Here is a 16734-nt window from a genome sequence, read left to right as displayed (position 1 = left end):
GGTGTTAATCTTAGTGGCCTTGAAACTGCCCGCCCCTCAGCCTGCCTCTGGGCCCATCTCATTTGCTCACTCAACTGAGTGCAGTGAGATCATATTCTGATTTCAGGCAGTCCTACTGTGTACAAAGAGAGCATCTGGGAAACAGGCAAAAAAAAATTAAGCTTATTTCCTGCCTTTCCTGTTAAGTGGTATAGACTATTTGTAGGCTTCTGAGCCCCCAAGCCCTTCTGTGTTTGAGGGAAGCCTTCTAGCTTGTTTTTTTCTTATAACTAGCCAGTTTTCTAGTTTCAGCACTCAAATCTGTTTCTTTGATCTCAGCACTTGTTAAGATTTAAAAAAAAAAAAAAAATTTCATCTGCTTTTACTGTACTTGTGTTCTACCTACTTCATTTTACTTTTGCATCATCTTAAAAATACTAAATTGTATTTATTACTGCTTGGTGTAACTCATTCTAAGCCTTTTGGTTTAAACACTTGGGCTTCGGACCAGTTGTTTTGCACTGAGAGGGTTTGTGGTCTGCACTGTAGTGGCAGAACAGGTAGCTTACATCTTTCTAAGTTGGGAACTGCTGATTGAGGGCTCAGTGTCTGTTATTCTAAAAGTGTATTAATTCTGGTTTAAGCACTTGGGCTTTCAGGCCAGTTATTTTACATTAAGAGGGTTCGTGGTCTGCACTCTTGTGGGAGGAGAGGCTGGACTCTGCCCTTCTGAGCTGTGAATTTCTGGTTAAAGGCTTATAGTGCATGCATATCTAAACTGCTTCTTACTGAAGTTGGTGCGCCTTGTTTGCTGTGGCATAGACTGGATTCGGGCCTGCTGGATCTAGCTTTGTTTGTGTAACTTGAGCACTAATCCAGACATTCTCTAAAGTATTCAATTGTATTTATTACTGCTTGGTTGTAACTTGATTAAAGTGTAGCTACCATTCTAAGTCTTTTGTATTAAGCACTTGGGCTTCAGACCAGTTGTTTTACATTAGGAAGGTTTGTGTCAAGCACTGTGGTGGCAGGACAGGTAGCTTTCATCCTTCTAAGTTGGGAACTGCTGATTGAGAGCCCAGTGTCCAAGTGTATTAGTTCTGGTTTAAGCACTTGGGCTTCAGGCCAGTTATTTTACATTAAGAAGGTTCGTGGTCTGCACTCTTGTGGGAGAAGAGGCTGGACTCTGCCCTTCTGAGCTGGGAATTTCTGGTTAAAGGTTTATAGTGCCTGAATATTTGAACTGTATCTTACTGAAATTGGTACACCTTGTTTGCTGTAGCATAGACTAGATCCAGGCCTGCTGAATCTAGCTTTGTTTATATGCTTGTTGTTTGTTTGCTTGTTATTTCCCTGGAACGCTAATTCCACCTAATACACGGCTTCTCAGCGCTTCTGTGGATCACTAGTGGTATCTGCATTGCTTACTGTACTTATTTCCTTGTTTCACTTGAAAGAAAGTTACTGTTTGTCATTTTTGCATTTAGTTACTTGTAACACATTGCACTCAAGTTACCTGGCACTTGCTCACTAAAGCAATTATATAAGTCAGCACTAAAAATTAAAAGCACTACACCATCACTCCCCACTGGCCCTTGTTTTCAATTATTAAGGAATTCCCAATATTATTCTAGCATGTCCAAAGGTCAGTTGTCAATCTCCTCTCCGGTCCAGCTGGTGAATCTGGGAATCTTGAGGCAATGTTATAACTGCCTCATGTACACAGACAACCCTCTCCTCCTCCCACATAACACAAATACTTGCGAGAGATGCAGCTATTTAGCCAAACTGGAGGCTGAGCTCTCTCAACTCAGGACTGGCAAGACCAGACAGGAGGAGAAGGCAACTACACACACCACAAAACCAGCCTCACATAATGCTACCACACCACTGAATCAAACACATAAACACACAAAGACATACTCGGAGGCTCTGAGTAAAAATTTACCTAAACAGCAGAGGCCTCCAAAGCAGACACCCAAAAAACTGCTACCTCAAGACACCCCACAAGCAACACATAAACCACAAAATTAGTGTGCAAAGCAGTCACAGCCCTTAAGGCCAAATACAACACCAAACATACTTGTCATAGGTGACTCCATAGTCAGACACACTGACGTCCCACTCACCAGGCTGAACAAGGAGAGGGTCACAGTAAGCTGCCTATCGGGCACTAGAATCCGCCACATAACACAAGCACTCGGGTCACTCCACGGCAAGTACAAATATGACACAGTCATTGTCCATGCTGGTGTGAACGACCTGAGACGCACCTCCCTGGACTACATGAAAAGTGACATAGAGGAGCTCTCTGATTATGTAGCCCAGGCAGGTATGACCCTGACCCTGAGCAGTATCCTTCCTTCACCAAGAATGATGCCACAATATAGAGACAAGATGATCAGCTTTAACAATTGGCTTAATGTCTGGTGTTATTCAAAGGGGATCCAGTGTCTGTCTGCCTGGGATGACATGCTTGACAAGCCACGCTGCTTCGCAAGGGACGGCTTACACCTGTCACCCCTGGGATTCCGGATATTGGCTAAGGCTCTTGCCACCCCCATAGTGCCTTTTTTAGGCAAGGCTCAAATTCTAAACCTACCACCCTAGAAAACAAAAATGGGAAGAAACTGAGGGTAATGCTGCTCAATGCCAGAAGTCTAAATCTCAAAATGCACGCACCCGAGGCCCTTCTCAGTATGGAGAACATCGATGTCTGTGCTGTAACTGAAACCTGGTTCAAGGCTCCTGAGAGCACCCCGGCACTATTAGGTTTTACCTCATATCATGCGTTCCGACCCCAAAACCCGGACCACACCACAAAAGGAGGGGGTGTATCCATATTCATAAAGGATACCCACACCTCCAGGTTGGTGGCAACGCATGAAGCTTCGGAAACCATCCAGGTGCAGCTAACCATAGGCAAAACTGCTCTACAAATTGTAGCATGCTACAGGCCACCCTCTCAAACTCAGGAACCCCACACAACCTTCCTGAAGACACTGGAGGGCATAAATGTATCTCCAAACACCATCATATTGGGTGACTTCAACTACCCGAATATAGACTGGGAACATTACTCAAGCCCTAACTTTCTAGCCCAACGGTTCCTGGAGTTCATAAATTCAAATGCCATGGAACAGCTAGTCACTGTTCCCACGAGAGGAGAAAATATACTAGATCTCATTATCACAAACATGGGGACAAAATGCTCCACACCGGAAGTATATCCCTCATTGGTGAGATCTGATCATAAACTAATCTCACTGGAAATCCACATCCGCCCCACCCCAAACAAAAAAGACCACAGTGAAGAACTTCTCTAAAGCAAACTTCACACTACTCAAGACTGGTGTGGTATCCTTCAAGGCCCCCTGAGCCAGTGGAAACCACAACCCAAGCTGTGGAAGCCCTTACAGTTGCCTTCTATGAACACCTCCAGGACTGCATGGATCAGGCAATCCCAAATACAACCAAGACTCTTTCCACAAAGGGCAAACGTCCAGTCTGGTGGACCCCAGCCATTAACAAACTTTACAATAAGAGGAGAAAGCTATTACATGGTAGAACAAAATCCATAAAAGGGAAGTCACCCCTGATCATTATTAGTAAAAAAATACGAGCACTCATAAAATCAACTAAGGCCAATTTTGAGAGAAAAATTGCCATGGATTCAAAGGACAATCATAAGGCCTTCTTCAGCTATGTTAGGAACCTGGGTGGAAACTCCCAGATATGCTCAGAATTAGTCCAAAATGATACAAAAATCACTGAACCCACAGACATTGCCAACATACTGGCAGACAGGTTCAGTGCAAACTTCACCCCTCTCCCCTAAAGGAGAGATAACTATCCCAGCGGAGTGTAGCCTCCCAGACATCTCAAATGCGCAGGTGAAAGCTGCTCTCTCTAAAGCTAAAAACACAGCATCAATGGGACCGGATGGTGTCCCCGGCTGTGTGCTACACGAGCTAAATGAGGAATTAAACCCGCACATAAGGCAGCTGTTTAATCTCAGCCTTACCACAGGATACGTGCCCAAGGAGTGGTGACGGCAACTGTGGTCCCACTCCACAAAGGCGGTGCCTCTACGGACCCTGGTAATTACCGCCCATAAGCTTAACAAGTCTAGTCTGCAAAGCTATGGAGAGGATCATAATGGAGCTCATAAACAAAGATATAGGGGACTTGCAGACATTGGACCCGACCCAGTTTGGCTTCGTCAAGGGCAGATCATGCCTTTTGAACTTGGTTGACTTCTTCGAAACAGTCACCAAGGCCATTGATGAGGGAAAGGCAGTCCATACAGCCTACCTTGACCTTGCAAAGGCTTTCGACACAATACCCCACTCGGGTATTGTAGAAAAACTTACCAGCTTAAACGTAAACCCATATGTCACAAGATGGGTTGCAAACTGGCTTAAGGACAGAACCCACAGGGTTAGAGTTGGTGGCGCTATGTCAGACTCCAAGCCGGTCACAAGTGGTGTCTCACAGGGCTCGGTCCTTGGCCCCCTATTGTTCGGCATCTACTTCTCAGAAGTACAGGCCAACATGGGAGGACATTGGCTGACAAAGTTTGCAGACGACTGCAAACTGGGCGCCATAGTGGAAAGTGCATCGGACACGGATATCCTTCAGAAGGGACTCACGGAAACAGATAGCTGGTGCCAGAGCCATGGCCTGAAGTTAAACGCCAAAAAATGTATAGTCATACCCTTCAGGAAAAACAAGATAACCCCAAGCTACCATATAGGTGGCAATCCACTAAGCACAGAAGAGGTTATCAGGGACCTGGGGACCCAGGTTGACAGTGGCCTTTCTTTTGACACTCACATTGCTAAAGTGGTTAGAAAGACCTTCTACATTGCCCACCTGATCATGAAGGGATTCACATCCAGATCTAGTGAGGTCATTGTTCCCTGTACTCTTCACTTATCAGACCAATGATCGAGTACAATGCCCCATTCGGGATGTATCTCACCCGACATCTGCAGCAATTGGAGAGACCCCAAAAGTTCCTCACCAAAAGGATAAAGGGACTCCAAAATCTGTCATATGCTGCCAGATTGAAGAAACTCCAGCTCTATTCAGTCGCATACCATCTGCTCAGAGGTGACATGTGAATGACATACAAGGCCATGTCCAACCCGGAATTAATGGACATGCTCCACCTCAAAAAATCCAAATCCACCAAAACCACTAGAGCAAGCGACTTAAACCTTAGCACGGATATAAATAGGACGTGCTGGAGGGATAGATTTATCACTCAGAGACTCCCTATGCTGTGGAATAAAATCCCGGTCCATGTGAGGCAGAGCACCTCGCTGGCTCTGTTCAAGAGAAATCTTGACCTGTGGATGGGAGATCGTATTCCAGGAGAAGGCGAAGGCCGAGGTACCAGAATTAAAATTTCAAACGCACAGCAATTGGTGTTCTTCATTTGTATATTCTATATAGATCGTAGGTTTACCCCAGGAATAATCTCTGTGTCACTGCTGGACAGAGGCACAACAAACTAATGGGCACAGTATTTTTTCATATAAGGGGTGGCGTAAGCCACAAAACTTTGGGCTAGGCTTATAAATGCCTTAGGGCAGATAGCCTAGTATAAACCTATGAACCTATGAACCTATAACCTCTTTGATAAAGTTTTTCACAAAAATTGTCACTTTCTATACCAAAATCTTCTTCCCTTTCTGTCAGGTTGCTGATCCTTAACTGTCCTTTTACTATATTTTCTTTGATCTTCTTGGGGTGTATGCTACTATAATGTAAGTACGTATTATTTTGGACATCTTTTTTAAAAAAAAATGTTCCTAATTTGCTCTTATCCTTAAAGACAGTGACATCCAAGAAATTTATTGTTGTTAAATTAAATTTAAATTTACTGTATACAATGATTTTATATCCATAGTTACCAGTAAATCACTTTCTTTTCTAACTGCTGTTTCTTGTGAATTACTGCTATTTTCCCCACTTATTTTTGTCACAGCAGCATTTTTCTTTTTATTTTGATGTTTATGAGTATGAGGCACATGATAATGTCTTCTCTTGGTTCCTTTGTTTATACAACAAACATTCTGATCTCCTAACTTCATTTGCTTCACTGCTGCCATTTTCCACATCTAGTTGCTCCTACCTCCCTTCAGCCTAATTCTGAACAACAAGGCTGCATGCAGAAGCCACGCCTCCTTCATAATCAGCACAGTCTCTCATACTTTTTAGTTTTCATTTTACACAAAGCTTCATTAAGTTTAATTAAACGATCTTGTATGGCACACATCTTTGTTTCAAAATTGTCAAATGAAGTAGTCTGTATAAGTTTGTTGAAATCAGAGAGTATTTTTCATTTAAAATAACTACATTGTTTCTATTTAAAGAAATAAGAAGCTCCATATATTGCAAACCGGCTTTCTGATTAATATCTAGCTATTTGTCCATAAATTCTTTGGTATAATCATTTCTGGTGGGTAATTTTGTCACCTTCAAACCTTTTGGTACCATTTGAGTTCTAAGACTGTTTTCAAAATAAATATTTTCCCATTGAAGCCATTTGAGCTTACTTAAGTCTTTTTCTAACTGCAAAAAAGCATCAATCAAGTAAAAGTTATGAACGTCATTTCTGCTGTTTTCTTTATTCTGAAATGGATTCATGGGTGGTGCCAGGCAACCTAAAAGTACTTCATCACTCATGTTGCTCCCAGCACTCATAGTACTGTGTCTTACAATAGATGTAATTGCTGTCCCTTCTTGATTTACAATGAAGGAACCATCCAGAGTGTCATTTAAAAGACATCAAGCAGGCAGTGACATAAAGCTAGATCCAGAAGCAGTAGCTTCATTTGCCATATTACTGAACTCTAAGCCAAAGCAGTAATCAAACAGTAAGCTTTTAGCTTACTGTTTGATTACTGATTATATTTTTCTAGACCCCAGTTCCTAAACGTTTCCATTATTGTTGCTATTTTGCCTTTGTCGATTCTTGAAAGGCACGCATATTGAATGCCTTCAATGCTTCTCCCTGTACCACATGCAGAAAAGTGGAGCAGTGTATGTTTTCAAGTTTCTCTCCTATTTTGTTTACTAGGAGGAATAAATCAAATTTCTTGAGACTTAGCTTCCTATTTCCTGAAAAATTGTCTTGCAGTGAGTGAATTCATGATGTTTGCAATTAAACCATCTTTGCACAAAGAAATAAATATGCTGAGGGCTTCTGCCAAGTTACACAAGTCAAAATAAACATTGTGCATTGTTTGAAAAGATGAATATATTTCAAAGTATAAATTATATTCCTGACCTTCTGACTGGTCAGCCACTTAAAAACAAATACATGTGTTACTTTCTGGCAGCACGTGTGGGAATCATAGATGAGCTCCAAGTACTTACATAGTGCTAATACTCTAGTTCACAGTGTGAAACAGCTCACAGTGAAGAACACATACAGTATGCATTAGCTTAGAATCACCCACAAAATTCACATGGTCTGTGCACACACTAATTAGTGCTACATGTTGCACTATTTGTCTGTGTATCCAAGCTCATGAAAATTTATAATATTTACTAAAATACTCATAAATGAAATGTACACTGTGGATGCATTTGAGCTTCTGTTAGGTCTATACCGTGACTGAAAAGTACTGCAGGAAAGGCCATGTAATTTGTTTTCCTCAACAGCATCATTCCTCATTCTTAAAGAAATGGTAGCATATACTGCATCAGTGAGTAACATACCTCTCAGCTCTCCAGATTGTTGTAGAATGTCCAGATTTTTGCCTCATATTTTTAGACTGTTCCCCATAAAAAGTGTGGTTTTCTGGCAAATCAGTGAAGATTGAATTCACCAAATAATGACAAACATTTGAATTTCAGATGTCATATCCTTCAGGAAATGCATGGTAACAAAAAAACTATTATTCTAGTAACTTTCTAAGTTTCTAAGAGTAATATTTAAAAATTGTCCATGTTTCTGGGCCTTTGTCCCCCATTATTTTTGGCTTTGTCCAGATTTCTTATGCTAAAAGTTTGAGAGGTATGGTGAGAAACATGCAGCAAGTAGCAGAATAGCATGAAATGGATCCTAAATCAAAAAAGGAAGATACGATGTTGGTTAAATGATGCTGAAGAAAGGATCCCAAAGGATGGCAAAGTAATATGTTATATTCTGAGCACTGAAAGTGCTATATGGTGAACAACAGGAGATCACCAGTGAGATCCAGGAACTTCCTTTGAGGTGGCTGACATAATGAAAAACAGAGAAAAAAGTACCAGAAACGATGGATGATATTAATAAAGGCAAACAGCTAGTCTGGGATCAAAGCACAAAAAGGGAACGTGTGTGCAAATGGAAAATAGACTCCAAGAGAAGCTTATAGCACATAGGATAAATCATGAAAGTGTGAGGTATAGGTCAGGTTTGGAAGCACTCCCTATATAGAGATTTATGCTAAATGGTATCCTAATTCTCTTATTATGTATTAGCCCAGATTTCTTTTGTTTTGTACTTGTCATCTCAGATAACTCCTGTGAAATTAGTTTTAAAACAGGTGAGCTGCTGATATCCTTACAAAAATTGTTGTCTGCAATACTTAGATGCAGTCAGGTGGAACTGTGTATTTATCATATACTACTATAAGGGCCACTTCTAAAGGGGTTATCTGGTGTTCAGAAAATAAAGTGTGAATGATAATGATGTGAAACGTATTCATGCATGCATAAGTACAACACGATTTCTGAGATGTCTTCCACTTGCTTATTTGCCCACAATCTGTTCCCTCATAAATGTATCAAGGCTGCTTTTGAATCATAAAGTTGACTCAGAGTTCCTACAACTTTCTGACAGAGCTTTACAGGAAATAATGCCCTTGTCAGAAAAACTATTACAACCTTTGAGTCAACTTTCTTTAATAGGAATCCAATCTTTAAGACTCCATTCACATTCATTCATGTAGTCTTGATAATCAAGTCCAGTGAAGAAATAGAGCAATGACCAAGTTTTAAAGTCTATTTTAATATCTCACCTTGATCATATCAGTTATATTTTTGATCCATCTTTCTTACATTCTTTTCAAATAATTCATCTCTATGGACTCCAGAATGCTGCAGAATACTCAAGGGATATCTTAATCATATTATTAAATAATTTTAGCATTATAAGTAGAGATTTACAACTAAATTGTCCTAACAAGTGCATAGGTTGATTGGTAAGCCTAAGCAATTTCCCTTTTTGTGCCTACAATAACCTGTCCAACTGGATATATATTATTTTTACCCATCCTATCCCATGGGAATGATTATGTATTACATCTAATGAGAATAACTAGGATCAAGCCATAGATAATTTGAGGGGACCCATGCACTGGATAAAGGATTTAGGAGCTGCTTCTGTTCATTTGTAGTACAGGATGTAGTCCTAGAGTAAATTTCTGTTTCCCATCCATAGATCTAAGTTGAGCTTGAATATGGACAGGAATGATCTTTATTTTATGTGGATGGTGTGTCTGTTCCACAGCAGTGGTATCCCTTGTGAGATATAACTGTCCCTGTATGCCACCAGACACATAGCTAAATGACTCACAGATAGGACCCATGTTGTTAGAGTAGGGGAATCGGGGAATCTACATCCAGCAAGAGGCCAATCAATAGTGGACAACCACCGGGCTCATTGTTGGGCTCCCTCCTGTTTGGAATATTTTTCTCAGATGTCAAGAAAAAATGTAGATAGCCTTTGGCTGACCAAGTTTTCTGATGACTGCAGGCTAGGGGAAATAATTGACCCCCCCCAAATTATGTTGATATTATACAGAAAGGTCTGACACAGACTAATTTATTATTTATTTGTTTATTTATTTATTTTACATTTGTTGACCGGGCTAGTCTAACTGGATATATGTCCATTTTCAGTAGAGGCCCGGGGAGAAAAGCTCCATAAAAAGACATGCACAAAAACAGAGCAGTAAACTACAATTATAGGATACAAAGACATGCACAAAAACAGAGTAGTAAACTATAATTACAGAATACTTGTAAGACAATAACAGGTGTTCCATTTTTTTTTCTTTTTTTTTTGAGTGCAAGAAGAAAATAAAGAGGATTTAGAAAGGTGGGTAGATACTAATGATTGGTATCAGGGCCATGGCCTCAAACTAAATGCCAGGAAGTGCATAATAATAATAATACCTTTCTGGAAATCAAATATCCCTGCAAATTATAAAATTGATAGCAACCCCCCCCCCAAGAACTGTCTGAGTGGTGAGAGATCTGGATACGCAGACAGTAATCTGAACTTTGACCACCATGTGTCCATGGTAGTGAGGAAATCCTTCTATCTGGCTCAGCTTATAAGTAAGGGCATGGCATCCAGATCTAAGGTTGCCATAGTTCCACTGTACCCAGCCCTCATCAGACCAATAATCAAGAACAATGCAGTCTTTAGCATGTCCCTCATCACAGACCTACAACATCTGGAGTGTCCTCAGAGGATTCTCACCAAAAAAATACAGGGTATAACCAACATTGGATTCTGAAGAAGTCCACATTGTAGTTGATGAAAGCGCTAGATCCATACTTTTTAAAATTTTGTGTTATTATTCAAACATTAAACAGGTTGTATTATAGCAGGTGCGAGTGAGCATCTTCCTTCAGGCATCCTATATATAGTGTTTACATTTTTAGGTTGTTTGTGGTTACAAACACTATATTTTTGTATTTCAAGGTTAGGTAGCAAGGGGAAAGAACACATGGCTGATAGAGCGTGATGTAACAGAATGTGGGGATACATCATGGTTAAGGAGACATAGGACAAACAGAGGGAAGACAATGGTGAAGGAAGGATTGTACAACATACAGGAATGGGCACAAACAAAAAGGGAGGGGAAACATGAGGTTGGGGAATATGACTGGGTGTTTGAAGATGCAGTCTCTGCCATCTTAAACCAGTGGGAGATTACTTGTCACCCTGGAAATTGTCACCACTGGTTCCTGCCTCAGAAGGTAAAGTCAGTGCTAGGCAGGGATCCATTTCAATGGGTCACTGGACCATGGTGTCCATGCAGCCTATGCAGACATCCAACTTCCTGTCTACTAACACTCCCACAAATATGGGGACAAAATTGTCATCTGCACTTGGACTGCTACCATTGAGTGCCACTGTACTACCCATCAGTGCAGGGCTACCTAAGGCAGAGCTGCAGAAGGTGTGGATAGGATAGAATGTGTGGAGACAACTGTAACAGGTTAGGCCTCAGAGGTGCTGGCTGTCCCTAGTGATGGTGGAGGCAGCAATGCTGCTGCCTCCTGTGGGAGGATGACAAGCCTTGGCAGTGGCTCAGGTGCAGATTGTTGTGCTGCTGTGTATAACACTAACAGAAATGGAGAGAAAAAATGATTAACAAAATAAATCTTTAAAAGCGAGAGGATAGTGACAAAGAGGGTGGGAAAAGAGAAATACAAAAACAATGAATATTGCATTCTTAACTATGTTGACACTGATACAGCAAAGCATAATAACTTTTAACAGTGGGACTTACAGAGGTATGCCATCAATCTGTCTGCCTGATTATAGCATAAGGCAGATACCACCTGGAATAAGACAGCACAGCAGGAGCCAGAGAACAGTGCTAACAGCCATTACAAGGGATCATCTTTTCTAAATTATTAAAACCTGCTTAAGACTCACAAGCATTCCTCATACACATACTGCTTTGCAGGAAAACTAAGTACAGTAAATTAGCAAGAACATATGTGACATAGAGTAATAAAACAGTAGAATAATGGAGGGAAGAAGGAGCAAGGTTAAAAGGGAGAAGAGAACAGATGGGTTAGGTGCAGTGGCCATGGGAGGCAGTAATAGCTTATAGATCTGTGGTAAAGTGGGTATGCTAGAAAACTGGGTGGATTGCAGTGGCAATTTCAGGAGCTAGAACAGCTAGTTAGAGTACTGAAGAGTATGGTAATCCAGAACAGAGGACCAAAGAAAGGGGATTGCATAGAAAATGATGAGGGGGAAACAGAAATAAGGGAAATTAGATGAGAGCAGTCACAGGAAAAGGGCAATAACTGAGAAAGTACCCAGCATAGAACACAGGGAGAAATAGTCAGAGGAGTGACAATGTGAGAAGCAAGGCTGGAAGGAGGATACAACTAGCCACCAAGAATGAAGAGCAGCAAGTCAAGTGAACAGGACAGGCAAAATGTTGTCAGTGAATAGTATGGAGAGGATGAAGGGGATGATCAAGAAAAGGCAGTGCAAAAGGCTGAAGGGGAAAAGAGAACAAAAACAACGGTGGTATAAGAAGAAAAAAAGACCACAAAAGTGGTAAAGAAAGTTTATGATGCCAGTGGAGATGTGGCATACTTAGGGAGGAGGGTAGCAAAACCAAAAACCAAATAAGAAGTGGAAGGATAAGAAGACTTAGCCGGGCAGATGAAAAAAGTATTCAAATCAGCCAAGGAGGTGAAGAAGGATGAAGATAATTAGAAGGCCATGAGAGGAAGGAACATATTAGTGGGTGCTGTCATGTCAGAGAAACTGGGTGGGACATTTGGGTGGACAGAGATGCTTAGTGCATATGGAGTTAATCTCAGGTGTCACATTAAATCTTGCAGGCCAAATTGTGAGTAGGGCAGCTACAAGAGGCAATGCACACCAACACACAGTGGTCCATGCTGATCCAACCAAATGCTAGCATAAGGATAACATTTTGGAAATCATGGTGAGCAGACCATGAAGCAAATGAACTATGGGAAATGATTAATGCTAGCTCTATGGTGTAGTGAGTTGAAGCTCTGAATATGATCCAACTGACATGGATTCAGTTAATGGCCTAGGCAATGGAGGAGCTGGCCAAGAATAGCAAGGGAGGGAAAGAGACAGATAATGCTCAGCACTCTCCTTTCTGGAGACTAAGACTTGCTGAAGTTGCTTTATTTTCATGGGGTAACAAGGCCGTTAATGATAAGTTCCAATTTTCTAGAGAGAAACAGGCAGCATACCCACTCATATCCATGAAAGATAAGATGACTATGCCTTATGACATGTCCTTCTGCTCTGCTGAGGCACCAAAAACAATGAGTGCTGCTTGAGATGCTAAATGAACCAGGTTGGCTCAGGTCACTGGTGTTGACCATTTTTTACTGTTGTGCCATGGAAGCATCATTTTTTCTGTATTTTGTATGTCCTATATGTGATTACCAAGAATATAGCTAGCCATAAAACTTTATTTCTGAGGATACATATTTCACCTCAGCTAAATCACCAAGCTCACATATGTTCAGAATATACATTAAGCAAAACAGAGGAAGCAGACATTAAGACTTAGATATACAAAGTGAGGTATGTTTCTTATATTAGTGAATGTAAGTTCATGAGTTATTCTAGGCAGATCAGTGTTCTACTCTAGTTAACAAATAAAAACAAGCAAATTAATAAATACTATGCACTTTGGTCTTAGACTTTAGACCAAAATTTTGCTCCTGTTTAGAATGAGTATAACAATCTTTTCACATTGACAACAAACTTGTGATCAAATCTAAAATTATCCCCCGTTATCAAAAATTATTTTATCTATATATAAAGTTATGTCATCTAGAAATGCCACATTTTTTTATTTTCCTCTGTGTCCTGTCGGGCCAGTTTTGGAATATAATGATTCATTCTACATACAGTCTACATTGAGCATACAGGAACAGAAATATGTCCAGAGATGTTTCATAAAAGGAATTCTCAGGCATTGGGTTTCCGAATATTCCAAATGTTAAAAACTTGCTTTCGTAATCAGTATGCTATCAACTTTTTTAAGGCTGGCCTAATAAATATGTCTAAATAGTTAATGATGAACAGATGAGCATGTTGCCAGACCCACTGATTTGGTGCAAGAAATAATGATAAATTGTTGGCCTGGGATCCTGTCAAGTCCTGCTGGAAATTATTTTTTTTTCGTACCTGGCAAGTGTAGGTTTATATTTGTTATAGTCTGCTCCCCAAGAGTTCCATACTCTTATCTTTGTATTAAATATTGGATCTTTAAGTGGGTTTAAGAACAAGATGGATCAAGTTGCTGGTAATCCAACACTGCAGTCTAGGAAAAAAAAAAACAGACAGAAGTTCTTACAGAGTCTCCTTCACAGACTCTAAATTTGTGACTCAGCAATCCCACAACATTGTACATTATTCATTGTAGCACTGTAACTTTATCTTCCACTATTTCTGTATTTCTTAAAGTTAGAACCCATTCAAATCTAATTGTATGCTTGAGGCATTCCTGTTTCTCATCCATACCTTAAAAGTAATGTGTCACATATTAATATAGAGATCAAGTAATTAGGAATATATGACCTATCTTCCCAAATATAAACTGTATCCTTTAATCCCATTTTCATGTAAAACCAAGATATGTTTTAATGAATTCTGGATAATTGTTATTAAGGTTATGAAAATAAAATATTTTTTCAAGTTGGGAAATTCCATGTTTAAAATTATAAGCTGCAGGTTTGGGAATCTAAAAATCTTTTATTTCACTTTTAGTAGTGGGGTTCCATCATGTTTGCTTAAAAAGACATATTACAGTAAAAAAAAAGTTAAATATCAACAACCCGGGGTAAACAAATGCAAGGATATATGAAGAAAACCCTTGCGCTGAGGTATGTAGTCAAAGGCTAAATTTTCTTATGATTCTGGGATATGCATTCAGCATTTAAAACATGTCTGCTTGGAATCATATAACCTGACTAAAGTAAGCAATCTTAAATATGGCAAAATTAGGTCAAACAATTGCTTGTGCTTATTGTTAACCGTCAAACAATTGCTTGTGCTTATTGTTAACCGTGGATGCTCTTCTCTTTCTTTTTCTTGTAACGGTAACTGTAAGAGATTTACTGCACATTTTACATTCAATGTCTTTAAATGTTTTCTTTGCAATTTCATAATCACATTCACTAAGTCAAAGACGTATTTCTGCACAGTAGCTTGCAAACATACATTTTATTTTATAATTCCTGTGAGTTTTTCTTCCCACTTAAAATATAAGGCTATATAGGTTTATTGAACATATAATGGCTGACTAGTTATATTCAATGTTATTGTCTTACTGCGTGCTGTACCTAGTTTTGAGTTAACGTGAAAGAAGATGTAGTTACATCCATTTGTTACTAGTAGTTACATCCATTTGTTAAGTGAATTATTATTTCATTTTTAGGAGTGGGGTTCCATCATGTTTTTTTTAAGGATGGCCTAATAAATATGTCTAAAATAATTAATGATGAACAGATGAACATGTTAAGTAATATAACCATTCTTACAGATCAATATGCATATGTGTGTGTGTGTGTGTGTGCATGTGTGCTTCATTGTGTATGGGTGTGCATATGCATTCATTAATTTGATCTAGATGATTTTTTTCCTAATTTCATTTCTTTTTATCTTTTTTGTAGATCAAAGTCCAGGACAGAAATTTGAAGATATTCTTAAAAGGTAAATGTAGAGGTGTCTTTGTTTTAAATGTCAAGTATATTGGGAACAATAAATGCCTGTTTTTACTATGCATTCATGCATATGTGTATTGGTAATACAATGAAATGCAAATCTTTAGGTACCTATGTATGGTTCATCTAGGTGGACATACATGGAGTACAGACTGTGTACAGTACATATATCTGTGGTATACATTGTGCCTGTGTGCAGTACTATAAAATGGTGCACACTACATCAACTTTCTAACATGCAATATATTTGCTAACAGTGTGTACATGGATATACAGTGCACATGTACACTTGTTAACAGTGCATCTGTGTAGAAGCATGTCAAGTCATTATATTACATGTTGACTGCTATTTAAAACACTGGTGCATAAACATATTACATTAGTATGCCATACACCTATAAGAAAGCTTGTGGAACTGCTGAACTATATTGACTTGTGTGCAGTACATATGCGTGCTATGTTGCAGGGAAGTGTGCAGGGCATCTGCGGGTAAGTGTGTAGAGTCACGCTCATTACATCTTTATCCTATTGTATTGTACAGCTATATGGGAATATGCAGTCTGGTGTACAGCAAATTTGTATGCTTGTGTGCAATGGTATTTAGTTGATTCCATGCCACTTAACTCTGTTCTGCTTTTTCAAAAGTTCACAACCTACCCAAAAAGTTGTATGGCCTCAAAGTATGTTATATTAAATAAAGGATGTAGGGATCAAAGCCCTGCTGTTTGTGCACAGAGCCTTACCCCCAACCCTTCACCATCATCACCACAGCCATGCTAAACAAGTATTTAATTTTAGCTATATTTAAATTTTGTTTTGATGAAACAAGACTTGCTGAGGATACTTAACAGCATACTCAATGTGTTTAGATTTGTGCAGCCTAGAGTGAAATGCATATATGTTCTGGGATATACAACATTTCTGTGAAAGATGCTCCTGTCACATGACTTAGGACTGAAGTGTAGTACTAGCTTCACTCCTGACTACTCATCTGAAATGCACTTAAGCAAATATCGTCCATTTTAAGTTTCCGTTTTTTTTAACTCAAATACAGTAACTGTAAAATTTATTATATTAAAATAGGTGTTGCAGAGGGCTCTCACCATGCAATGGGAATATGCAGACATCAATCTGGCCTCTCATGGGAAGGTCACAGACACAATGCAGTTCACTCACAGAGGATGGAATGGTTATTACCCATGAATAGCAGGATGCGCTATGGGTGGTCTCAGCACAAACTCCCCATCCATGTCTTTGTCTACAGTGTCCCACAGT

At 39.6% G+C, this 16734-nt stretch overlaps 1 protein-coding gene across 1 annotated transcript in view; it reads left to right on the top strand.

The window, feature by feature from the left end:
• LOC122808244 (proline-rich receptor-like protein kinase PERK12) overlaps positions 1–16734 on the top strand; it is a 134132-nt gene that overhangs the window by 40706 nt on the left and 76692 nt on the right. Inside the window, exon 3 of the mRNA XM_044079207.1 lies at positions 15409–15448. Within this exon, the coding sequence (XP_043935142.1) occupies positions 15409–15448 (40 nt within the window). The remainder of the gene's footprint in view (positions 1–15408; positions 15449–16734) is intronic.

This window comes from Protopterus annectens, chromosome 8.part0 (assembly GCF_019279795.1).
Source record: "Protopterus annectens isolate FY-2018-M chromosome 8.part0, PAN1.0, whole genome shotgun sequence".
Classification (NCBI taxonomy): Eukaryota; Metazoa; Chordata; order Ceratodontiformes; family Protopteridae; genus Protopterus; species Protopterus annectens.
The sequence above is the reverse complement of the archived record's forward strand: the minus strand, read 5'-3'. Positions and strand labels throughout refer to the sequence as shown.